Here is a 25,923-nt window from a genome sequence, read left to right as displayed (position 1 = left end):
AGGATGGAGACTGTTCTCAACATGTCAACTATGGGATAGGGTGGAGACTGTTCTCAACATGTCAACAATAAGAAAGGATGGAGACTGTTCTCAACATGTCAACAATGGGATAGGATGGAGACTGTTCTCAACATGTCAACAATGGGATAGGATGGAGACTGTTCTCAACATGTCAACACTGGGATAGGATGGAGACTGTTCTCAACATGTCAACTATGGGATAGGATGGAGACTGTTCTCAACATGTCAACAATGGGATAGGATGGAGACTGTTCTCAACATGTCAACACTGGGATAGGATGGAGACTGTTCTCAACATGTCAACTATGGGATAGGATGGAGACCGTTCTCAACATGTCAACTATGGGATAGGATGGAGACCGTTCTCAACATGTCCACTATGGGATAGGATGGAGACTGTTCTCAACATGTCAACAATGGGATAGGATGGAGACTGTTCTCAACATGTCAACAATGGGATAGGATGGAGACTGTTCTCAACATGTCAACAATGGGATAGGATGGAGACTGTTCTCAACATGTCAACAATGGGATAGGGTGGAGACTGTTCTCAACATGTCAACAATAAGAAAGGATGGAGACTGTTCTCAACATGTCAACAATGGGAAAGGATGGAGACTGTTCTCAACATGTCAACAATGGGATAGGATGGAGACTGTTCTCAACATGTCAACAATGGGAAAGGATGGAGACCGTTCTCAACATGTCAACTATGGGATAGGATGGAGACTGTTCTCAACATGTCAACTATGGGATACATTTACATTTACATTTAAGTCATTTAGCAGACGCTCTTATCCAGAGCGACTTTGTTCTCAACATGTCAACTATGGGATAGGATGGATACTGTTCTCAACATGTCAACAATGGGATAGGATGGAGACTGTTCTCAACATGTCAACAATGGGATAGGATGGAGACTGTTCTCAACATGTCAACTATGGGATAGGATGGAGACTGTTCTCAACATGTCAACAATGGGATAGGATGGAGACTGTTCTCAACATGTCAACAATGGGAAAGGATGGAGACTGTTCTCAACATGTCAACTATGGGAAAGGATGGAGACTCTTCTCAACATGTCAACTATGGGATAGGGTGGAGACTGTTCTCAACATGTCAACTATGGGATAGGATGGAGACTGTTCTCAACATGTCAACTATGGGATAGGGTGGAGACTGTTCTCAACATGTCAACTATGGGATAGGGTGGAGACTGTTCTCAACATGTCAACAATGGGATAGGATGGAGACTGTTCTCAACATGTCAACAATGGGATAGGATGGAGACTGTTCTCAACATGTCAACTATGGGATAGGATGGAGACTGTTCTCAACATGTCAACTATGGGATAGGATGGAGACTGTTCTCAGCATGTCAACAATGGGATAGGATGGAGACTGTTCTCAACATGTCAACTATGGGAAAGGATGGAGACTGTTCTCAACATGTCAACTATGGGATAGGATGGAGACTGTTCTCAACATGTCAACTATGGGATAGGATGGAGACTGTTCTCAACATGTCAACAATGGGATAGGATGGAGACTGTTCTCAACATGTCAACTATGGGATAGGATGGAGACTGTTCTCAACATGTCAACAATGGGATAGGATGGAGACTGTTCTCAACATGTCAACAATGGGATAGGATGGAGACTATGAAGAGCTCAATACGAAAGTGGTCCGACGAAGCGTATGCTAAGCTACAATTATTTTTCGCTAGCATAGAGTGGAACATGTTCTGGGATTCATCCGATAGCATTGAGGAGTTTACCCCATCAGTCACGGGCTTCATAAATAAGTGCATCGACGACGACGTCCCCACAGTGACCGTACGTACATAACCCAACCAGAAGCCACGGATTACAAGCAACATCCGCACTGAGCTAAAAGTTAGAGCTGCCGCTTTCAAGGAGCTTTCTGGGATCTTTTATTTCAGCTCATGAAACATGGGACCAACATTTTACATGTTGCGTTTATATTTTTGTTCAGTGTAGTTAACCAATTAGGTCCCTGGACTATCTGCATTGACCCGTTTTCACTAACTCTATTGACCCATCACATACACTGCTGCTACAGTTTATTATCTATCCTGTTGCCTCGTCACTTTACCCCCTACCTACAGTACCAGTCAAAAGTTTGGACATACCTACTCATTTCTTTTCTTTTACTATTTTCAACATTGTAGAATAATAGTGAAGACATCAAAACTATAAAATAACACATATGGAATCATGTAGTAACCAAAAAAGTGTTAATCAAATCAAAATATATTTAAGATTCTTCAAAGTAGCCACCCTTTTGCCTTGATGACATCTTTGCACACCCTTGGCATTCTCTCAACCAGCTTCATGAGGATATGTTTTTACACCTTTATTCAACTAGGTCAGTCAGTTAAGAACACATTCTTATTTACAATGACGGTCTAGGAACAGTGGGTGAACTGCCTTGTTCAGGAGCAGAACAACATAATGTTGTACCTTGTCAGCTCGGGGATTTGATCTTGCAACCTTTCGGTTACTGGTCCAACGCTCTAACCACTAGGATACCTGCCGCCCCACAATGCTAATTCCAACTAACAGAAATATAAAAACAAATGATGATAAATAAGTGTTCTGTACCTGCTCGTAGTAGAATAACCTGGTCGTCTAAGGGCAGCTCTGAGAAGTGAGGAATCCTCTTGGCCCACTCCACCAGGGTGAACAGCTGTTTGTCTGCTGCCTGGCAGATGTTGGTGACTGGGTCGTTTGTCTGGACAGAAGATACAGAGAGTGTAAGATACAACATATCTGAATCATGTTCCATCTTTTGTATTAACATTAAATGGATCTCATTTACAGGAGGGCGATGCTCTCTCATTTACAGGAGGGAAATGCTCTCTTATTTACAGGAGGGCGATGCTCTCTCAATTACAAGAGGGGTGCTCTCTCAATTACAGGAGGGAGATGCTCTCTCATTTACAGGAGGGGTGCTCTCTCAATTACAGGAGGGAGATGCTCTCTCATTTACAGGAGGGAGATGCTCTCTCAATTACAAGAGGGGTGCTCTCTCAATTACAGGAGGGAGATGCTCTCTCATTTACAGGAGGGAAATGCTCTCTTATTTACAGGAGGGCGATGCTCTCTCAATTACAAGAGGGGTGCTCTCTCAATTACAGGAGGGAGATGCTCTCTCATTTACAGGAGGGGTGCTCTCTCAATTACAGGAGGGAGATGCTCTCTCATTTACAGGAGGGAGATGCTCTCTCAATTACAAGAGGGGTGCTCTCTCAATTACAGGAGGGAGATGCTCTCTCATTTACAGGAGGGAGATGCTCTCTCATTTACAGGAGGGAGGTTCTCTCTCATTTACAGGTGGGAGGCTCTCTCAAATACAAGAGGAAGATGCTCTCTCATTTACAGGAGGGAGATGCTCTCTCAATTACAAGAGGGGTGATCTCTCAATTACAGGAGGGTGGTGCTCTGTCATTTACAGGAGAGGATGCATTTACAGGAGGGAGATTCTCTCTAATTTACAGGAGGGCGATGCTCTCTCATTTACAGGAGGGGGATGCTCTCTCATTTACAGGAGGGAGGTTCTCTCTCATTTACAGGAGGGAGGTTCTCTCTCATTTACAGGAGGGGAATGCTCTCTCAATTACACGAGGGGTGCTCTCTCAATTACACGAGGGAGATGCTCTCTCATTTACAGGAGGGAGGTTCTCTCTCATTTACAGGAGGGAGATGCTCTCTCATTTACAGGAGGGAGATGCTCTCTCATTTACAGGAGGGAGATGCTCTCTCATTTACAGGAGGGAAATGCTCTCTCATTTACAAGAGGGAGATGCTCTCTCATTTACAAGAGGGAGATGCTCTCTCATTTACAGGAGGGAGATGCTCTCTCAATTACAAGAGGAAGATGCTCTCTCATTTACAGGAGGGAGATGCTCTCTCAATTACAGGAGGGTGGTGCTCTGTCATTTACAGGAGAGGGATGCATTTACAGGAGGGGGATTCTCTCTAATTTACAGGAGGGAGATGCTCTCTCATTTACAGGAGGGAGATGCTCTCTCATTTACAGGAGGGAGGTTCTCTCTCATTTACAGGAGGGAGGTTCTCTCTCATTTACAGGAGGGAGGTTCTCTCTCATTTACAGTCCGTTAAAATAACATCAAATTGATCAGAAAAACAGTGTAGACATTTTAATGTTGTAAATGACTACTATAGCTGGAAACGGCTGATTTTTTAATGGAATATCTACATAGGCGTACAGAGGACCATTATCAGAAACCATCACTCCTGTGTTCCAATGGCACGTTGTGTTAGCTAATCCAAGTTTATCATTTTAAAAGGCTAACTGATCATTAGAAAACAATTTTGCAATTATGTTAGCACAGCTGAAAACTGTTGTTCTGATTAAAGAAGCAATAAAACTGGCCCTCTTTAGACTAGTTGAGTATCTGGAACATCAGCATTTGTGGGCGGTAAATGAGTTAATAGACCAATAAGAATGTGAGTTCCAAACCTCTCTGCCAATAACAGCTAGTTTTCAGTTTTCCCTCTCATCATTCCGAACACTCCCAGACAGTCTTAGCAAAATTCTTGCTTGAGAAAAAGCTATTTGAAGCAGTCACAGTAAGGTACTTAATAGTTACCCAGAAATGATTTGATAATGAGATAAAAACAGCTGCCTTGCACCTTTAAGAAACACCTCTCTATGTCATCCTTACCGAGTTGCCAGGGCCTTCGTCTGCTGATGTCTCTGTCTTGGGTTCCACGGCAAGCTCTGCGCCCAGAATCTTATCGACGGGCATCTCCTCATTAAAACTACTGGTGGACTCCACCTCGTTCTCCCCTCGCTCCCTCCCACGCTGCCTCTCCTCCTGTACCGCTGCATGGAGGCACAGGACCAATGTTAGAGGTTTCTGTGAGGGAACTTAACAGATCACATCCACAAGCATGACACTCGTGGTGCAACAAACACACCAGACAATCCACAACAATGAAAGATTTATGCCAATCGGTCAGACATTCCACAACCATTCCAAATGGACGCAGAACAGGGAAACATATTGGACACATTTACCACTCACTCACACAGAACTCCCCTACGCCTCCACTTCTTTCTCACATCTCTCTCCAGATGAAATCCTGCGATTTAGTGAGGTCTGACCTCCCGTCAACCTGCCCACTCGATCCCCATCCCCTCCTCCCTTCTCCAGACCATCTCTGGAGACCTTCTCACTTCCCTCATAAACTCATCCCTGACCACTGGCTGTGTTCCATCCTCATCAACTCATCCCTGACCACTGGCTGTGTTCCATCCTCATCAACTCATCCCTGACCACTGGCTGTGTTCCATCCTCATCAACTCATCCCTGACCACTGGCTGTGTTCCATCCTCATCAACTCATCCCTGACCACTGGCTGTGTTCCATCCTCATCAACTCATCCCTGACCACTGTCTGTGTTCCATCCTCATCAACTCATCCCTGACCACTGGCTGTGTTCCATCCACATCAACTCATCCCTGACCACTGGCTGTGTTCCATCCACATCAACTCATCCCTGACCACTGGCTGTGTTCCATCCACATCAACTCATCCCTGACCACTGGCTGCGTCCCATCTGACTTGGCCCAAGTCATTTCCCTCCTTAAGAAACCAACACTGGACTCATCTGATGTCAAAAACTATAGACCTGTATCTCTTCTTTCTTTTCTTTCCAAAACACTTGAGCGTTCTGTCTCTGATCAACTCTCTTGTTATCTCTTTCAGAACGATCTTCTTGACCCTAACCAGCCAGGCTACAAGATGGGTCACTCAACCAAGACTGCTCTTCTCTGTGTCAAGACTGCCCTTCTCTGTGTCAAGACTGCCCTTCTCTGTGTCAGTCAAGACTGCCCTTCTCTGTGTCAGTCAAGACTGCCCTTCTCTGTGTCAAGACTGCCCTTCTCTGTGTCAAGACTGCCCTTCTCTCTGTCAAGACTGCCCTTCTCTCTGTCAAGACTGCCCTTCTCTGTGTCAAGACTGCCCTTCTCTCTGTCAAGACTGCCCTTCTCTCTGTCAAGACTGCCCTTCTCTCTGTCAAGACTGCCCTTCTCTCTGTCAAGACTGCCCTTCTCTGTGTCAAGACTGCCCTTCTCTCTGTCAAGACTGCCCTTCTCTCTGTCAAGACTGCCCTTCTCTGTCAGGGAGGCTTCGTGGGCTATACTCAGCCTTGTCTCAGGATGGTAAGGTCTGTTGATATCCCTCCAGTGGAGTAGATCTTCGTGGGCTATACTCAGCCTTGTCTCTGGATGGTAAGGTCTGTTGATATCCCTCTAGTGGAGTAGATCTTCGTGGGCTATACTCAGCCTTGTCTCAGGATGGTAAGGTCTGTTGATATCCCTCTAGTGGAGTAGATCTTCGTGGGCTATACTCAGCCTTGTCTCAGGATGGTAAGGTCTGTTGATATCCCTCTAGTGGAGTAGATCTTCGTGGGCTATACTCAGCCTTGTCTCAGGATGGTAAGGTCTGTTGATATCCCTCTAGTGGAGTAGATCTTCGTGGGCTATACTCAGCCTTGTCTCTGGATGGTAAGGTCTGTTGATATCCCTCTAGTGGAGTAGATCTTCGTGGGCTATACTCAGCCTTGTCTCTGGATGGTAAGGTCTGTTGATATCCCTCGAGTGGTGTGGGGGCTGTGCTCTGGCAAAGTGGGTGGGGTTATATCCTGCCCGGTTGGCCCTGTCCAGGGTATTGTCGATAAGAAAGGAGAATTACACCAGATATAACAGACTGACCTTAGACCCCCGCAACATAGACTATTGCAGCATACATACTGGAGGCTGAGACAGGGGTGGGTCAGGGCACACTGTGGCACCATCGCAGAGCAGAGCATGTTGCGGGGGGCTAGGGTCAGTCTGTTATATCTTGTGCAAGTCTTATCTGGTGTCCTGTGTGAATTTAAGTATGCTCCCTCTAATTCTCTCTCTCTCTCCCGGAGGACCTGAGACCTAGGATCATGCCTCAGGACTACCTGGCCTGATGACTCCTGGCTGTCCCCAGTCCACCTGGTCGTGCTGCTGATCCAGTTTCAAATATTCTGCCTGCGGCTATGGAACCTTGACCTGTTCACAGGACACGATACCTTGTCCTGGACCTGCTGTTTTCAACTCTCTCTCTCTCTACCACACCTGCTGTCTCGACATCTGAATGCTCGGCTATGAAAACCCAACTGACATTTACTCGGCGCAGGTCTTGACTACTGCAACTCGCTGTTGGCTGGGCTCCCCACTTGTGACATCAAACCCCTGCGACTTATCCAGAACGCTGCAGCCCGTCTGGTTTTCAATCTTCTCAAGTCACCCAGCTCCTTTGCTCTACTAGGTTCCAGTCGGAGCTCACATCAACTACAAGACCATGGTTCTTACCTACGGAACAGCAAGAGGAACTGCCCCATCCATACCTTCAGGCTATGCTCAAACCCTACACCCCAGCCCCAGCACTCTACCTCAAGTCTCTTGGTCCTCCCACCCCTACGAGAGGGCAACTCCCTCTCAGCCCAGTCCAAGCTCTGCTCTGTCCTGGCACCCCAACGAGAGGGCAACTCCCTCTCAGATCCACCCCAACACACTACCCAGACATTACAGATCCACCCCCAACACACTACCCAGACATTACAGATCCACCCCAACACACTACCCAGACATTACAGATCCACCCCCAACACACTACCCAGACATTAGAGATCCACCCCAACACACTACCCAGACATTAGAGATCCACCCCAACACACTACCCAGACATTACAGATCCACCCCCAACACACTACCCAGACATTACAGATCCACCCCACTAACACACTACCCAGACATTACAGATCCACCCCAACACACTACCCAGACATTACAGATCCACCCCAACACACTACCCAGACATTACAGATCCACCCCAACACACTACCCAGACATTACAGATCCACCCCAACACACTACCCAGACATTACAGATCCACCCCAACACACTACCCAGACATTACAGATCCACCCCAACACACTACCCAGACATTACAGATCCACCCCAACACACTACCCAGACATTACAGATCCACCCCCAACACACTACCCAGACATTACAGATCCACCCCAACACACTACCCAGACATTACAGATCCACCCCAACACACTACCCAGACATTACAGATCCACCCCCAACACACTACCCAGACATTACAGATCCACCCCAACACACTACCCAGACATTACAGATCCACCCCAACACACTACCCAGAGCACACAACCTCCCTCCTTCCCTCTCTACATGCAGACACAACCTCCCTCCTTCCCTCTCTACACGCAGACACAACCTCCCTCCTTCCCTCTCTACATGCAGACACTACCTTCCCTCTCTACACGCAGACACAACCTCCCTCCTTCCCTCTCTACACGCAGACACAACCTCCCTCCTTCCCTCTCTACACTCAGACACAACCTCCCTCCTTCCCTCTCTACATGCAGACACAACCTCCCTCTTTCCTCTCTACATGCAGACACAACCTCCCTCCTTCCCTCTCTACACTCAGACACAACCTCCCTCCTTCCCTCTCTACATGCAGACACAACCTCCCTCCTTCCCTCTCTACACGCAGACACAACCTCCCTCCTTCCCTCTCTACACTCAGACACAACCTCCCTCCTTCCCTCTCTACACTCAGACACAACCTCCCTCCTTCCCTCTCTACACGCAGACACAACCTCCCTCCTTCCCTCTCTACACGCAGACACAACCTCCCTCCTTCCCTCTCTACACTCAGACACAACCTCCCTCCTTCCCTCTCTACACTCAGACACAACCTCCCTCCTTCCCTCTCTACACTCAGACACAACCTCCCTCCTTCCCTCTCTACACTCAGACACAACCTCCCTCCTTCCCTCTCTACACTCAGACACAACCTCCCTCCTTCCCTCTCTACACGCAGACACAACCTCCTCCTTCCCTCTCTACACTCAGACACAACCTCCCTCCTTCCCTCTCTACACTCAGACACAACCTCCCTCCTTCCCTCTCTACACGCAGACACAACCTCCCTCCTTCCCTCTCTACACTCAGACACAACCTCCCTCCTTCCCTCTCTACATGCAGACACAACCTCCCTCTTTCCCTCTCTACATGCAGACACAACCTTCCCTCTCTACACGCAGACACAACCTCCCTCCTTCCCTCTCTACACTCAGACACAACCTCCCTCCTTCCCTCTCTACATGCAGACACAACCTCCCTCCTTCCCTCTCTACACGCAGACACAACCTCCCTCCTTCCCTCTCTACACTCAGACACAACCTCCCTCCTTCCCTCTCTACACGCAGACACAACCTCCCTCCTTCCCTCTCTACATGCAGACACAACCTCCCTCCTTCCCTCTCTACATGCAGAAACAACCTCCCTCCTTCCCTCTCTACACGCAGACACAACCTCCCTCTTTCCCTCTCTACACGCAGACACAACCTCCCTCTTTCCCTCTCTACATACAGACACAACCTCCCTCTCTACACGCACACACAACCTCCCTCCTCCTCTCTCTCCCTCTCTACACCACTTACACACACCTTCTCTCTTCATGCCCATGGCTAGGCACTTTTGGTAGCGACAGTATTGACAGCGGTTGCGCTGTCGTTTGTCTATCAGGCACTCCTTGCTGTCTCGACACGTATAGGTGAGGTCTTTCCGGATGGTTCTCTTGAAGAAGCCTTTGCAGCCTTCACAGCTGTACACGCCATAGTGCTTCCCTGGGTGAACAACATCCAAAACATCAACTCGTTACCTGAGAAACAGCTCCATATAATCGTAATACTGTTAATCAATGTCATAGTCCGTGGTTATTGGATGAGGACTGGGACAAGCAAAATCATTAATGAGGTAATTCACAAAATCAAAAATAAATTGGAATAAACCTCCGTAATAGCAACAACAACAGTGGAGTTGCTGCCTCCTGTATAGGTGGCTGTGCTAGGGTCTTATTGCTGATACAGGAGGCTGTGCTAGGGTCTTATTGCTGCTACAGGAGGCTGTGCTAGGGTCCTATTGCTGCTACAGGAGGCTGTGCTAGGGTCTTATTGCTGCTACAGGAGGCTGTGCTAGGGTCTTATTGCTGCTACAGGAGGCTGTGCTAGGGTCCTATTGCTGCTACAGGAGGCTGTGCTAGGGTCTTATTGCTGCTACAGGAGGCTGTGCTAGGGTCTTATTGCTGCTACAGGGGGCTGGGCTAGGACCCTATTGCTGCTACAGGGGGCTGGGATAGGGCCCTATTGCTGCTACAGGGGGCTGGGCTAGGGTCTTATTGCTGCTACAGGGGGCTGGGATAGGGCCCTATTGCTGCTACAGGGGGCTGGGCTAGGGCCCTATTGCTGCTACAGGGGCTGGGCTAGGGCCCTATTGCTGCTACAGGGGCTGGGCTAGGGCCCTATTGCTGCTACAGGGGGCTGGGCTAGGGCCCTATTGCTGCTACAGGAGGCTGGGCTAGGGTCTTTTTGCTGCTACAAGAGGCTGGGCTAGGGTCTTATTGCTGCTACAGGGGGCTGGACTAGGGCCCTATTGCTGCTACAGGGGGCTGGGCTAGGGCCCTATTGCTGCTACAGGGGGCTGGGCTAGGGCCCTATTGCTGCTACAGGGGGCTGGGCTAGGGCCCTATTGCTGCTACAGGGGGCTGGGCTAGGGCCCTATTGCTGCTACAGAGAGCTGGGCTAGGGCCCTATTGCTGCTACAGGAGGCTGTGCTAGGGTCTTATTGCTGCTACAGGGGCTGGGCTAGGGTCTTATTGCTGCTACAGGGGGGCTGGGCTGGGCCCTATTGCTGCTACAGGGGCTGGGCTAGGGCCCTATTGCTGCTACAGGGGCTGGGCTAGGGTCTTATTGCTGCTACAGGGGCTGGGCTAGGGTCTTATTGCTGCTACAGGGGCTGGGCTAGGGCCCTATTGCTGCTACAGGGGGCTGGGCTAGGGCCCTATTGCTGCTACAGGGGCTGGGCTGGGCCCTATTGCTGCTACAGGGGCTGGGCTAGGGTCTTATTGCTGCTACAGGGGGCTGGACTAGGGCCCTATTGCTGCTACAGGGGGCTGGGCTAGGGCCCTATTGCTGCTACAGGGGCTGGGCTAGGGCCCTATTGCTGCTACAGGGGCTGGGCTAGGGTCTTATTGCTGCTACAGGGGCTGGGCTAGGGCCCTATTGCTGCTACAGGGGCTGGGCTAGGGCCCTATTGCTGCTACAGGGGGGCTGGGCTAGGGCCCTATTGCTGCTACAGGGGCTGGGCTAGGGCCCTATTGCTGCTACAGGGGGCTGGGCTAGGGTCTTATTGCTGCTACAGGGGCTGGGCTAGGGTCTTATTGCTGCTACAGGGGCTGGGCTAGGGCCCTATTGCTGCTACAGGGGGGCTGGGCTAGGGCCCTATTGCTGCTACAGGGGGCTGGGCTAGGGGCCCTATTGCTGCTACAGGGGCTGGGCTAGGGTCTTATTGCTGCTACAGGGGCTGGGCTGGGGCCCTATTGCTGCTACAGGGGGCTGGGCTAGGGCCCTATTGCTGCTACAGGGGCTGGGCTAGGGTCTTATTGCTGCTACAGGGGCTGGGCTAGGGTCTTATTGCTGCTACAGGGGCTGGGCTAGGGCCCTATTGCTGCTACAGGGGCTGGGCTAGGGCCCTATTGCTGCTACAGGGGGGCTGGGCTAGGGCCCTATTGCTGCTACAGGGGGCTGGGCTGGGCCCTATTGCTGCTACAGTGGGCTGGGCTAGGGTCTTATTGCTGCTACAGGGGGCTGGGCTAGGGCCTATTGCTGCTACAGGGGGGCTGGGCTAGGGTCTTATTGCTGCTACAGGGGCTGGGCTAGGGCCCTATTGCTGCTACAGGGGCTGGGCTAGGGTCTTATTGCTGCTACAGGGGCTGGGCTAGGGTCATATTGCTGCTACAGGGGCTGGGCTGGGCCCTATTGCTGCTACAGGGGGCTGGGCTAGGGTCTTATTGCTGCTACAGGGGGCTGGGCTAGGGCCCTATTGCTGCTACAGGGGGCTGGGCTAGGGCCCTATTGCTGCTACAGGGGGCTGGGCTAGGGTCTTATTGCTGCTACACGGGGCTGGGCTAGGGCCCTATTGCTGCTACAGGGGGCTGGGCTAGGGTCTTATTGCTGCTACAGGGGGCTGGGCTAGGGCCCTATTGCTGCTACAGGGGGCTGGGCTAGGGCCCAGTGGGGAGGTGTGGCCCTATTTCTTACCTGATGATCGGTCTCCACAGATGGCACATACGTGTTTGGACATGCCTCCAGGGCTGGTGCAGTTGTAGTTGATGTCCCCTAGATTCAGGAGACCCGGGGGAGGCTTGATGTCCTCCGAACTACTGACACTGTTCATCTGGAGAGAGGGAGGAAGGAAAGAGGAGGTGGGGGGGATCAACGATGGGAGAGGGGGTAGAGAGAGATCAACGATGGGAGAGGGGGTAGAGAGAGATCAACGATGGGAGAGGGGGGTAGAGAGAGAGAGTCAACGATGGGAGAGGGGGTAGAGAGAGAGATCAACGATGGGAGAGGGGGTAGAGAGAGAGATCAACGATGGGAGAGGGGGGTAGAGAGAGAGATCAACGATGGGAGAGGGGGGTAGAGAGAGATCAACGATGGGAGAGGGGGGTAGAGAGAGAGATCAACGATGGGAGAGGGGGGTAGAGAGAGATCAACGATGGGAGAGGGGGGTAGAGAGAGTAGAGTGGAGGAGAAGTTGGGAAAACGTGAGTGAGTGAGTCAGTCCTGTCTCTCTTTTTATTTATCTAAAATCGTCCCCTTCTCCCTCTCTCCCCCTCTTCCTCCGTTCTCCACCCACATGTGTGGTATGAAAGTGGCTGATGGTATGAAAGTAGCTGAGGCAGCGATCACATGACTTGATCAAAGGGAGTGTCTGTGTTTCCTCTGTGAGTGTAGTCATACATGCTTCTAATGTTTGTTGACAGGGGTGGTTGACTGTGTGAGCTGTGTGGGAGGAGAGCTGAGCTTGTCACGTTCCACCAACAGAGAGAAGTGTAGGGTCACGTCAGCTTCAGGCCCGGGATTTTATGGGTTCAATATATTAAGTTTGTCAAAACTGTTCAGAGGTAAATGCTGATTAGAAGGAAATATATACTGGTTTTAGCAACTTGTGTTAATAGTCCTTTCCCAGAGAGTTTCCTGAACAAACGTTGTCAAAATCATATATTTATTTATATTTATTTATCCTTATCGTCTTTCTGCACTTTGCACTTCTTGTCTCCTGTCGACCACTGAGTTGGCAAAAATAGATACGATAACATGTGGCATGGAAATGTGTGCATGTATATGAGTGAGCATGTGCTTGGGCTGGTGTGTGCATGTATATGAGTGAGCATGTGCTTGGGCTGGTGTGTGCATGTATATGAGTGAGCATGTGCTTGGGCTGGTGTGTGCATGTATATGAGTGAGCATGTGCTTGGGCTGGTGTGTGCATGTATATGAGTGAGCATGTGCTTGGGCTGGTGTGTGCATGTATATGAGTGAGCATGTGCTTGGGCTGGTGTGTGCATGCGCGTGTCTATGTGTGTGTAGTCACCACTAGTGACCTACATATTGTGTGTATTTGATGGCTTGTATATAGGACATCCTTTACAGGGACGGCAGTCATTTCCTATAGTTGATTTATGACAGCACTCTGCTGTCTGTTTCATAATGGCCGTCTGAACTAAGGCTTTGACCTTACAGGAGACAACTGCTAGAGGCCTTTCTTTCTGTTAATCTCTCCCTCCCTCTCTCTCCTCCCCCCCCCTTTCTCTCTCCCTCTCTCTCCTCCTCCCCTCTCTCTCTCTCCCTCTCTCTTTCTCCCCCTCTCTTCTCCCTCTCTCTCTCCTCCCCCTCTCTCTCCTCCTCCCCCTCTCTCTTTCTCCCTCTATCTCCATCTCTCTATCTTTTTTTCAGTTGGCCTAGTGTCCGTTGGTGTAAAGTACTTAAGTAAAAAATACTTGAAAGTACTACTTAAGTAGTTTTTTGAGGTATCTGTACTTTACTTTACTATTTATATTTTTATTCATTTACTTTCGGTACTTATTAAGTACATGTAAGCCATTACATTTACTTTTGATACTTAAGTATATTTAAAACCAAATATCCTTAGACCTATACTCAACTAATATTTTCCTGGGTGTCTTTCACTTTAACTTTTCTATTAAGGTATCTTAACTTATCTTAACCCCCCCCCCCCCACCACCACTGCTTAGAGTGCTCTCTTTCCCCTTTCCCTTTCTACGTGAGCTTTAGTAGTGAGCAAACAGTCAGCTAAATTAGCATTCTGTCTTCTGCTGATGCTGGTGAGTCAATGATGAGAGAGAGCCCTTTCCTGTACTGCAGCTCATAACCATGCCTCTCCCATACAGCCAACATGCCAGACAAATGGCCAACATATGCTACACATATGTTATGATTAAACATGCCATTCACATGCTTATTTATGGCTTCTCGGGCACCAACATGCCTCAGACAAACAGCCATATGCAGCACAAGTATTCAACATGCATTACTAATGCTTCATACATTCATGATACAGTGTATATATATATATATATATATATATATATATATATATATATGGTTCAGACATGCTTTACAACTATTACTACTAGATATAAACTATTACTACTAGATATAAACTATTACTACTAGCTATAAACTATTACTACTAGATATAAACTATTACTACTAGATATAAACTATTACTACTAGCTATAAACTATTACTACTAGATATAAACTATTACTACTAGATATAGACTATTACTACTAGATATAAACTATTACTACTAGCTATAAACTATTACTACTAGATATAAACTATTACTACTAGCTATAAACTATTACTACTAGATATAAACTATTACTACTAGCTATAAAATATTACTACTAGCTATAAACTATTACTACTAGATATAAACTATTACTACTAGATATAGACTATTACTACTAGCTATAAAATATTACTACTAGATATAAACTATTACTACTAGATATAGACTATTACTACTAGCTATAAAATATTACTACTAGCTATAAACTATTACTACTAGATATAAACTATTACTACTAGCTATAAAATATTACTACTAGCTATAAACTATTACTACTAGATATAAACTATTACTACTAGATATAAACTATTACTACTAGCTATAAACTATTACTACTAGATATAAACTATTACTACTAGCTACTACTAGCTATAAACTATTACTACTAGATATAAACTATTACTACTAGCTATAAAATATTACTACTAGCTATAAACTATTACTACTAGCTATAAACTATTACTACTAGATATAAACTATTACTACTAGCTATAAACTATTACTACTAGATATAAACTATTACTACTAGCTATAAACTATTACTACTAGCTATAAACTATTACTACTAGCTATAAACTATTGCTACTAGCTATAAACTATTACAACTAGATATAAACTATTACTACTAGATATAAACTATTACTACTAGCTATAAACTATTACTACTAGCTATAAACTATTACTACTAGATATAAACTATTACTACTAGATATAAACTATTACTACTAGCTACTACTAGTTATAAACTATTTCTACTAGATATAAACTATTACTACTAGATATAAACAGGCTAAACGCATACTTAGCTCATGCTTTGATTGAGACCTTTATCTTACACGCCATATGTAATATATATATATATATATATATATATATGTATATATATATATATAGAAACAGCGAACAAATAAACATCCTTTTTTCAGGATCCTGTCTTTCAAAGATAATTCGTAAAAATCCAAATAACTGCCTAGAAGGCCAGCATCCCAGAGTCACCTCTTCACTGTTGACGTTGAGACTGGACAGAGGAACTCTGCCTAGAAGGCCAGCATCCCAGTCGCCTCTTCACTGTTGACGTTGAGACTGGACAGAGGAACTCTGCCTAGAAGGCCAGCATCCCAGTCGCCTCTTCACTGTTGACGTTGAGACTGGACAGAGGAACTCTGCCTAGAAGGCCAGCATCCCGGAGTCACCTCTTCACTGTTGACGTTGAGACTGGATAGAGGAACTCTGCCTAGAAGGCCAGCATCCCAGAGTCGCCTCTTCACTGTTGACGTTGAGACTGGTGTTTTGCAGGTACTATTTAATGATGCTGCCAGTTGAGGACTTGTGAGGCATCTGTTTCTCAAACTAGACACTCTAATGTACTTGTCCTCTTGCTCAGTTGTGCACCGGGGCCTCCCACTCCTCTTTCTACTCTGGTTAGAGACAGTTTGTACAGAAGTACACAGCATTGTACGAAACCTTCAGTTTATTGGTAATTTCTCGCATGGAATAGCCTTACTTTCTCAGAACAAGAATAGACTGACGAGTTTCAGAAGAAAGTTCTTTGTTTCTGGCCATATTGAGCCTGTAATCAAACCCACAAATGCTGATGCTCCAGGTACTCAACTAGTCTAGAGAAGGCCAATTTTATTGTTTAATTAATCAGCACAACAATTTTCAGCTGTGCTAACATAATTGCAAAAGGGGTTTTCTAATGATCAATTAGCCTTTTAAAATGATAAACTTGGATTAGCTAACACAACGTGCCATTGGAACACAGGAGTGATGGTTGCTGATAGTGGGCCTCTGTACACCTATGTAGACATTCCATTAAAAGTCTGCCGTTTCCAGCTACAATAGTCATTTACAACATTAACAATGTCTACACTGTATTTCTGATCAATTTGATTACATTTTAATGGACAAAAAAAAAGTGTTTTTTTTTTCTTTCAAAAACAAGGACATTTCTAAGTGACCACAATCTTTTGAACGGTAGTGTGTACATCAGCACATTCTCCATTTACTTTAGATATAAATGGCCATGTTGCCATGAGCTAGCAGAGTTAGTCAGATATTGGACAGACACTTCAAACCCCCCTCACCCCCCCCCAGGCTTAGACTCCAGGAGGCTTAGACATAATCTCCATCAGCAGCTATTGAGACACGCAATTGAGTAAAACGCTAAGTTGGGCATCAGTCCTAAAACAAACCTTTCAAAACAATATTGTGAGGAAACTTGCGCCCCATGAATAGCTTAGTGCACCATCCTGAATGGAGAAACAAACGCATCCATCCATAGCTCACAGTCAGTCTCCCTCAGACCCAGATCCGTCCTACCACTGTAGTAGAGGATATCCTCTCCTCTATAGCACACAGTTCTGGCTTTGTCCCCCCCCCCCCCCCCAAAAAAAACAAACATTTTGTCATCTTTTTTTTTTGTAAACTCAGATTACCCTTATCTAATATTAGGTTTTGGTTGAAGATCTGATTCAGTATAACAAAAATAGAGAAAATCAGAAAAGGGGGCAAATACTCTTTGACGACACTGTATCTCCCCCTTTCAAATAATCTCTAAAACTTGATAATTAGTGTAACAATGGCAGCCATTGGCTTCAGATAGTGAAACATAGACATAAACACAAAAGCACTTTACGTATGATGGAGCATTGTCTGAAGGGCTGACCTTCAAAACCCTTATCTGCTGTGTAGTTTATATAACAGAGCACTTAGAGAGAATTCCTATAGGATGTTGTAGTTCATTGTGTGAGACGGTAAGATTAGCGTCCTTACGGTGGGGCTTATTGTTTATGTCAGTGAAGCTTATCCATTGTTGTGAATGATCCTGTAATAACCTATAGATGGGAGGATGAAAGCTCAGCGAAGAGGGAGAAAACTGAGAGAGATGCTCTTTCTTTGGCAATTACTGCTATAATCCATTCAAGGGCTGAGGCTAACACTGAGAAGGGGCACACACAGATACACATACACAGACACACACAGATACACATACACAGACACACACACACACAGATACACATACACACACACACACACACAGACACACACACACAAACACACACACACACACACACACACACACACACACACACTGCGTCCCACTTGGATAGTCTGCCCAGCCTGTTTGACCACAACAAGCCACTAAGAGCTGACCTTTAGGCTAAAGGTTTATAGGTCAAGCAGAGGGCAGAGGAGAGGTGGTGGATTACAGTAATGTCGTGTCCTCGCCAGATATTGGATACGGCTAACCTTCACACTGAGTATCCAAAAGGCATGTAAAAACCACACACTTAGAAAGCAAAATGACTGTCCTTGATTCAGTCCTTGAGCAGAATATAGTGCATACTGTACATGCAGTACACATTGAATGAACATCTGGCCACCAACTGAAGGAATCTACTGTAATACCCATCATATCGAAGGAAACTTGGGAGTTGCGCGATGACATGACGTGTGGTCCTCCCACTATCTCGTGAAACCATGCAGTTTATTAGGCTACTGATTATAATTTATGAGGAACTTCACAGGGTGGTGAAAGTGCACGGTGATGAACTTCACAAGGGTGGTGAAAGTGCACGGTGATGAACTTCACAGGGTGGTGAAAGTGCACGGTGATGAACTTCACAGGGAGGTGAAAGTGCACGGTGATGAACTTCACAGGGAGGTGAAAGTGCACGGTGATGAACTTCACAGGGAGGTGAAAGTGCACGGTGATGAACTTCTCAGGGTGGTGAAAGTGCACGGTGATGAACTTCACAGGGAGGTGAAAGTGCACGGTGATGAACTTCTCAGGGTGGTGAAAGTGCACGGTGATGAACTTCACAGGGAGGTGAAAGTGCACGGTGATGAACTTCACAGGGTGGTGAAAGTGCACGGTGATGAACTTCACAGGGTGGTGAAAGTGCACGGTGATGAACTTCACAGGGTGGTGAAAGTGCACGGTGATGAACTTCACAGGGTGGTGAAAGTGCACGGTGATGAACTTCACAGGGTGGTGAAAGTGCACGGTGATGAACTTCACAGGGTGGTGAAAGTGCACGGTGATGAACTTGATGCTCCTTTCCAATAAATATCCAGGGTCTTATTCTGGTGACATGATGACCAATGCTTGACGGCAGTTTGACAAATAAAAACATTCTCTTATCTATAATAATCTCATCATGAAGACTAGCCCACCTGCACTGTATCTGCGAGCCGTTGGCTAGAGGGCTCGTGCCAAGACCAGAGTAGGCACATGTAACGGATGTGAAAAGGCTAGCTAGTTAGCGGTGGTGCGCGCTAAATAGCGTTTCAACGTAACTTGCTCTGAGACCTTGAAGTAGTGGTTCCCCGTGGCCTTTGTGGAGCGATGGGGAACGATGCTTCGCGGGTGACTGTTGTTGATGTGTGCAGAGGGTCCCTGGTTCGCGCGAGGGGACGGTCTAAAGTTATACTGTTACACACATTTGCTATTTAATAAAAAATGTTTTTGCGACAAAACTATCAGTAAGAGTTGAAAATGTGATGGAAACACATTGAATGTTAAATTTTTATTCAGTACATAAAAACTTAAGAGGGAAAAGTACACTTTGTGTGCACTACGTCGTCACACACTGTCAGTTTGTGGAAGCACACCGCGAGGTGGGAAACATTAGCATGTTTTCTTTATACAGATTTTTTTATATTCGCATTAAAATTTTGTTCGCCAATTGGAGGGAAATCTAGCTATTGAGATAAAAATCTATTGTTCTGGATGATCGTAGTCAATAACATTAGATGTTTTCAGATCTCACAAGTTGAGTGAAGCTAAGTGGCACCACACCTCTCTCATCTGTGGACTGTGGAGCGATCCGAAGTTGATCCCTGGCGTGTTGGGCGCGCCCAGGGAGGACGTGATGACGGAGTAAGGCGACGCCAGGACATTCATGGGCGCGCCCAGGGTGCTCATTGGGGATGGAAGGGTCCTGGAGGTGCTGATGACGGAGGGGTGCCCCACCATGCCACCCATTGGAGGGCCATGGGAGTGGGACATGCTCATCGGCCCTTGGGAATCTGTGGGGATGAGTCAAAGAGACAGGGTTAGAGACAGACAGAGCTGAGTCTGAACGGAACAGTTCTCCATAGCAGACACATCACATGCTGTAGAACCACTGCTGTTTGGCTGCTAATCCTGCTTCTGTACGCCAGAGAAGAGATGTTGTGCAACTTCCTCTTTAGCCAGAAAAATATAGCCCCTACTCTTATCCTTCTGTAATGGACTACAGCCCCTACTCTTATCCTTCTATAATGGACTACAGACCCCACTCCTCTCCTTCTGTAATGGACTACAGCCCCCACTCCTCTCCTTCTGTAATGGACTTACAGCCCCCACTCCTCTCCTTCTGTAATGGGACTACAACCCCTACTCCTCTCCTTCTGTAATGGACTACAGACCCTACTCCTCTCCTTCTGTAATGGACTACAGCCCCTACTCCTCTCCTTCTGTAATGGACTACAGCCCCTACTCCTCTCCTTCTGTAATGGACTACAGCCCCTACTCCTCTCCTTCTGTAATGGACTACAGCCCCTACTCCTCTCCTTCTGTAATGGACTACAGCCCCTACTCCTCTCCTTCTGTAATGGACTACAGCCCCCACTCCTCTCCTTCTATAATGGACTACAGCCCCCACTCCTCTCCTTCTGTAATGGACTACATGTAATGGACTACAGACCCTACTCCTCTCCTTCTGTAATGGACTACAGCCCCTACTCCTCTCCTTCTGTAATGGACTACAGCCCCCACTCCTCTCCTTCTGTAATGGACTACATGTAATGGACTACAGCCCCTACTCCTTTCCATCTGTAATGGACTACAGCCCCCACTCCTCTCCTTCTGTAATGGACTACAGCCCCTACTCCTCTCCTTCTGTAATGGACTACAGCCCCCACTCCTCTCCTTCTGTAATGGACTACATGTAATGGACTACAGCCCCCACTCCTCTCCTTCTGTAATGGACTACAGCCCCTACTCCTCTCCTTCTTTAATGGACTACAGCCCCTACTCCTCTCCTTCTGTAATGGACTACAGCCCCTACTCCTCTCCTTCTGTAATGGACTACAGCCCTCACTCCTCTCCTTCTGTAATGGACTACATGTAATGGACTACAGACCCTACTCCTCTCCTTCTGTAATGGACTACAGCCCCTACTCCTCTCCTTCTGTAATGGACTACAGCCCCTACTCCTCTCCTTCTGTAATGGACTACAGCCCCCACTCCTCTCCTTCTGTAATGGACTACATGTAATGGACTACAGCCCCTACTCCTCTCCATCTGTAATGGACTACAGCCCCCACTCCTCTCCTTCTGTAATGGACTACATGTAATGGACTACAGCCCCCACTCCTCTCCTTCTGTAATGGACTACAGACCCTACTCCTCTCCATCTGTAATGGACTACAGCCCCCACTCCTCTCCTTCTGTAATGGACTACATGTAATGGACTACAGCCCCCACTCCTCTCCTTCTGTAATGGACTACAGACCCCACTCCTCTCCTTCTGTAATGGACTACAGACCCTACTCCTCTCCTTCTGTAATGGACTACAGCCCCCACTCCTCTCCATCTGTAATGGACTACAGCCCCCACTCCTCTCCTTCTGTAATGGACTACAGCCCCCACTCCTCTCCTTCTGTAATGGACTACAGACCCCACTCCTCTCCTTCTGTAATGGACTACAGCCCCTACTCCTCTCCTTCTGTAATGGACTACAGCCCCTACTCCTCTCCTTCTGTAATGGACTACAGCCCCCACTCCTCTCCTTCTGTAATGGACTACAGCCCCTACTCCTCTCCTTCTGTAATGGACTACAGCCCCTACTCCTCTCCTTCTGTAATGGACTACAGCCCCTACTCCTCTCCTTCTGTAATGGACTACAGCCCCCACTCCTCTCCTTCTGTAATGGACTACAGCCCCTACTCCTCTCCTTCTGTAATGGACTACAGCCCCCACTCCTCTCCTTCTGTAATGGACTACAGACCCCACTCCTCTCCTTCTGTAATGGACTACAGCCCCTACTCCTCTCCTTCTGTAATGGACTACAGCCCCTACTCCTCTCCTTCTGTAATGGACTACAGCCCCTACTCCTCTCCTTCTGTAATGGACTACAGCCCCTACTCCTCTCCTTCTGTAATGGACTACAGCCCCTACTCCTCTCCTTCTGTAATGGACTACAGCCCCTACTCCTCTCATTCTGTAATGGACTACAGCCCCTACTCCTCTCCTTCTGTAATGGACTACAGCCCCTACTCCTCTCCTTCTGTAATGGACTACAGCCCCTACTCCTCTCCTTCTGTAATGGACTACAGCCCCTACTCCTCTCATTCTGTAATGTATGGGCTCTCTCAAGAAGATAAACAGACAAACAGACACAGACAGACAGATATTTAGGCGTCTTTCCAGCTGGCCCGGCTGGATATGAGAGAAGAGATGTTTAGGAGCTACAGTATATTGGGACTGATTATTAGGTATCGTCCCGGCCCTACATTATATGTGACCTGTTTCAATAAGCTAGGCGTATGCCGCACGTAACTACCTCACAGGAGAGGCATTTCAAATGATACTTTTTTTGTGTTTAATCAAAATGCGTTTTTATTTGGGCAGAAATGCCTTCTGAAACATGTGAACTTTCATGTGCCTTAAAATAACAAACTTGTATGTCATCTGTAAATACGAATAAAATATTAAATTACGAGTCTAGCTGGTTTAGCCAGCCACGGAAAAAGACAGGAACCTTCCCGCGAGCCATGATTGGCTGAGATAATGGGTGGGCTAGATGAACATGACGAGAGATTAGTTCTGATTGGTCTGCTATGTAGCATGCTTTTGTCTATAACATAAACTGCACAGTATGCGTAGATAACCTTTGCTACCGTTGCTTTTTGAAAGATACTGTATAACGTTAGGCATGGATAACTGCAAAAGTGTTGCTACTGCTATCAACAACATTGCTGCACAAAATTTAACGGGTGCTATCGACAAAGATCAGTGGGGAAAAGTTGTGATCAGTGTGTACTGTAGCTATGGGTTGGATTTATGGTTCATTGTTTAGCTAGCTAGCTACATGTCTAAACAAAATACTCCACTTCGCAAGGGAATGATTACATGACTCAAGTTAGCCAGGTGTGATTATGGCCATCTACTGTAATTCATGAACATCTCTGGACAATAGTGACCCATCCACTTAGCTAGATTTTTACCTTTATTTAACTAGGCAACTCAGTTAAGAACAAATTCTTATTTTCAATGAGCAGGTTAACTGCCTATTCAGGGGCAGAACGACAGATTGTCAGCTCGGGGATTCGAACTTGAAACCTTTCGGTTACTAGTCCAACGCTCTAACCACTAGGCTACCCTGCCGCCCCAGATGTGTCTGGGGGGTGGTTGTAGCATTTCCTTCACATTGACCCATCAATTTAGACAAGTGTGTCTGGGTAAGAATCATCTAATAATTATAAAATATGTATACAATATTTGTACCTGTACACTTTCAAAGTCAGATTAGGAAATAGTCCAAGGACAAGACAAAGTGTATTTTTACATGGGGTTTTCCCCTTATTGTAGGCTACTACATTAAACCACTTTTGGTTTATATTTGGTTGTTTACTACATTACCTTCCTCACTCTGTTTAGCACATGGCCTGACATGTGAATCCTTAAAGAGATGGGTGGGGCTAAAGGCTTAAGAGGGCGTGAACGATGCTGAATGGGCGGGGCTAAAGGCTTAAGAGGGTTTGAACGATGCTGAATAGGTGTAGACAAAGCAGACAAAGAAGAGCTGTCCAGTAGCTGTACCAAAACATTCAAAGGCACTTTTTCTCAAAAGTGGGATTACAAGTTTATCAACTTTTAAAGCAGAATTACTTTCCCATTGTTCCTCAACTGTAGTGAATGATACACCATTTTCTAGCTCCAAGTGTCTACTTTTATCCAATGTAAAAAATAAAAAATAAAAAACACTATTTCAAATGATGCTACATAAGACCGAAAAGAGACAGTCGGTCATATATGCAGTATACTTCAGTGGCTCTCAATGGTCCCTGTGGCCCAGAACTAGCCAACTATCTCTCCAGTCCTGGGAAGATAAAATAGCTGTCTATCTTTGAGCAGCAGGGACTTCCTGAGCAGTATACAACAAGCATAGCCAGTCTGCCCCCGACCCAGTACAAAACTATCACTTCTCATTTGACACACAGTCAGCTGGTGAGATTCCTAAAAGAAAAGGGGTGGCTGAGGTTAGCATGCTTTGGGGGGGGGGATGCTGTTTGTGTGTGTGTGTGTGTGTGTGTGCGTGTGTTTGTGCGTGCGTGTGTGTGCGTGTGTGTGTGTGTGTGTGGCAAGAAGCCAGCATTGCCACCAGAGGATGCGTAAATGGAAAGGCCTGTGGTGGTTGACGGGGCTATCCCTGCCGGACCTGATCCAACTCTACCGTCTGTCCCACGCAAACGCTATTCTATGTAAATCACTCCACGGACACTCCGGAATGTATGTTAGTGTACGGACACTCCGGAATGTATGTTTGTGTACGGACACTCAGGAATGTATGTTAGTGTACGGACACTCCGGAATGTATGTTTGTGTACGGACACTCAGGAATGTATGTTAGTGTACGGACACTCCGGAATGTATGTTAGTGTACGGACACTCCGGAATGTATGTTTGTGTACGGACACTCCGGAATGTATGTTAGTGTACGGACACTCCGGAATGTATGTTAGTGTACGGACACTCCGGAATGTATGTTTGTGTACGGACACTCCGGAATGTATGTTAGTGTACGGACACTCCGGAATGTATGTTTGTATACGGACACTCCGGAATGTATGTTAGTGTACGGACACTCCAGAATGTATGTTAGTATACGGACACTCCGGAATGTATGTTAGTGTACGGACACTCCGGAATGTATGTTTGTGTACGGACACTCCGGAATGTATGTTTGTGTACGGACACTCCGGAATGTATGTTTGTATACAGACACTCCGGAATGTATGTTTGTGTACTTCTCACACTCACATTCTTTTAAAGGAGGAACAGAACTTGGGAAAGATCATTGCAGACTGTTGTAATACTGACTCCATTACACGGGGAAATCAAACAGACAGAGGAGCTCTGTTTACCTTTGACCCCATGCTGTTGCGACTCAAAGGTCACCTGTTGCCAAATCCCTCCCGGCCAAGTTCAAAAGAGATCATATCAGTATCCCAAGGTTACATAGATTATTAGGAGACAACGCTGGCAGACAGGTACAGTTAGGCTGCTGCTGCTTCCCATGAAACTCAGACAGGAAAACATACACTAGTGTATGTAATACATCACAATAACCATAATGCTGAGGTGACAGTACTGTTCAGATCTATATAATTATACAGTATAACACATGCCTAGCCATAATCACGTCATTTACACATTCATATTCAAATTATTATATTACCTCAAAACAGAACGGATACACTTGAGAGGAAAATACAAAATGGTCATATTTATTACATTGACTTGATGAGAACCGATACATGGTGAAAAAGAGGTGGCTACATTCAGAGAGCTACAGTAAGAACAGACAGAGATGGCTACATTCAGAGAGCTACAGTAAGAACAGACAGAGATGGCTACATTCAGAGAGCTACAGTAAGAACAGACAGAGATGGCTACATTCAGAGAGCTACAGTAAGAACAGACAGAGATGGCTACATTCAGAGAGCTACAGTAAGAACAGACAGAGGTGGCTACATTCAGAGAGCTACAGTAAGAACAGACAGAGGTGGCTACATTCAGAGAGCTACAGTAAGAACAGACAGAGATGGCTACATTCAGAGAGCTACAGTAAGAACAGACAGAGATGGCTACATTCAGAGAGCTACAGTAAGAACAGACAGAGATGGCTACATTCAGAGAGCTACAGTAAGAACAGACAGAGATGGCTACATTCAGAGAGCTACAGTAAGAACAGACAGAGGTGGCTACATTCAGAGAGCTACAGTAAGAACAGACAGAAGTGGCTACATTCAGAGAGCTACAGTAAGAACAGACAGAGATGGCTACA

General features: G+C 46.6%; 1 protein-coding gene across 5 annotated transcripts in view; it reads right to left on the bottom strand.

Annotated features, from left to right (window-relative positions):
* rxrgb (retinoid X receptor, gamma b) overlaps positions 1-25,923 on the bottom strand; it is an 87,573-nt gene that overhangs the window by 15,121 nt on the left and 46,529 nt on the right. For 3 of the 5 annotated variants that reach the window (XM_065009315.1, XM_065009318.1, XM_065009317.1), the window contains exons 2-6: positions 19,668-19,897; positions 12,244-12,379; positions 9,586-9,771; positions 4,734-4,894; positions 2,647-2,776 (exon numbers count right to left, since the gene is read on the bottom strand). In XM_065009315.1, coding sequence (XP_064865387.1) covers positions 2,647-2,776; positions 4,734-4,894; positions 9,586-9,771; positions 12,244-12,379; positions 19,668-19,897 — 843 coding nt within the window. The remainder of the gene's footprint in view (positions 1-2,646; positions 2,777-4,733; positions 4,895-9,585; positions 9,772-12,243; positions 12,380-19,667; positions 19,898-25,923) is intronic. The other 2 variants (XM_065009316.1, XM_065009314.1) reach the window with 1 other exon arrangement.

The sequence above is a fragment of the Oncorhynchus nerka genome, linkage group LG24 (genome assembly GCF_034236695.1).
Source record: "Oncorhynchus nerka isolate Pitt River linkage group LG24, Oner_Uvic_2.0, whole genome shotgun sequence".
In the NCBI taxonomy this organism is placed as follows: Eukaryota; Metazoa; Chordata; class Actinopteri; order Salmoniformes; family Salmonidae; genus Oncorhynchus; species Oncorhynchus nerka.
Note: the sequence above shows the minus strand (reverse complement) of the source record. Positions and strands in the feature narration are given on the sequence as shown.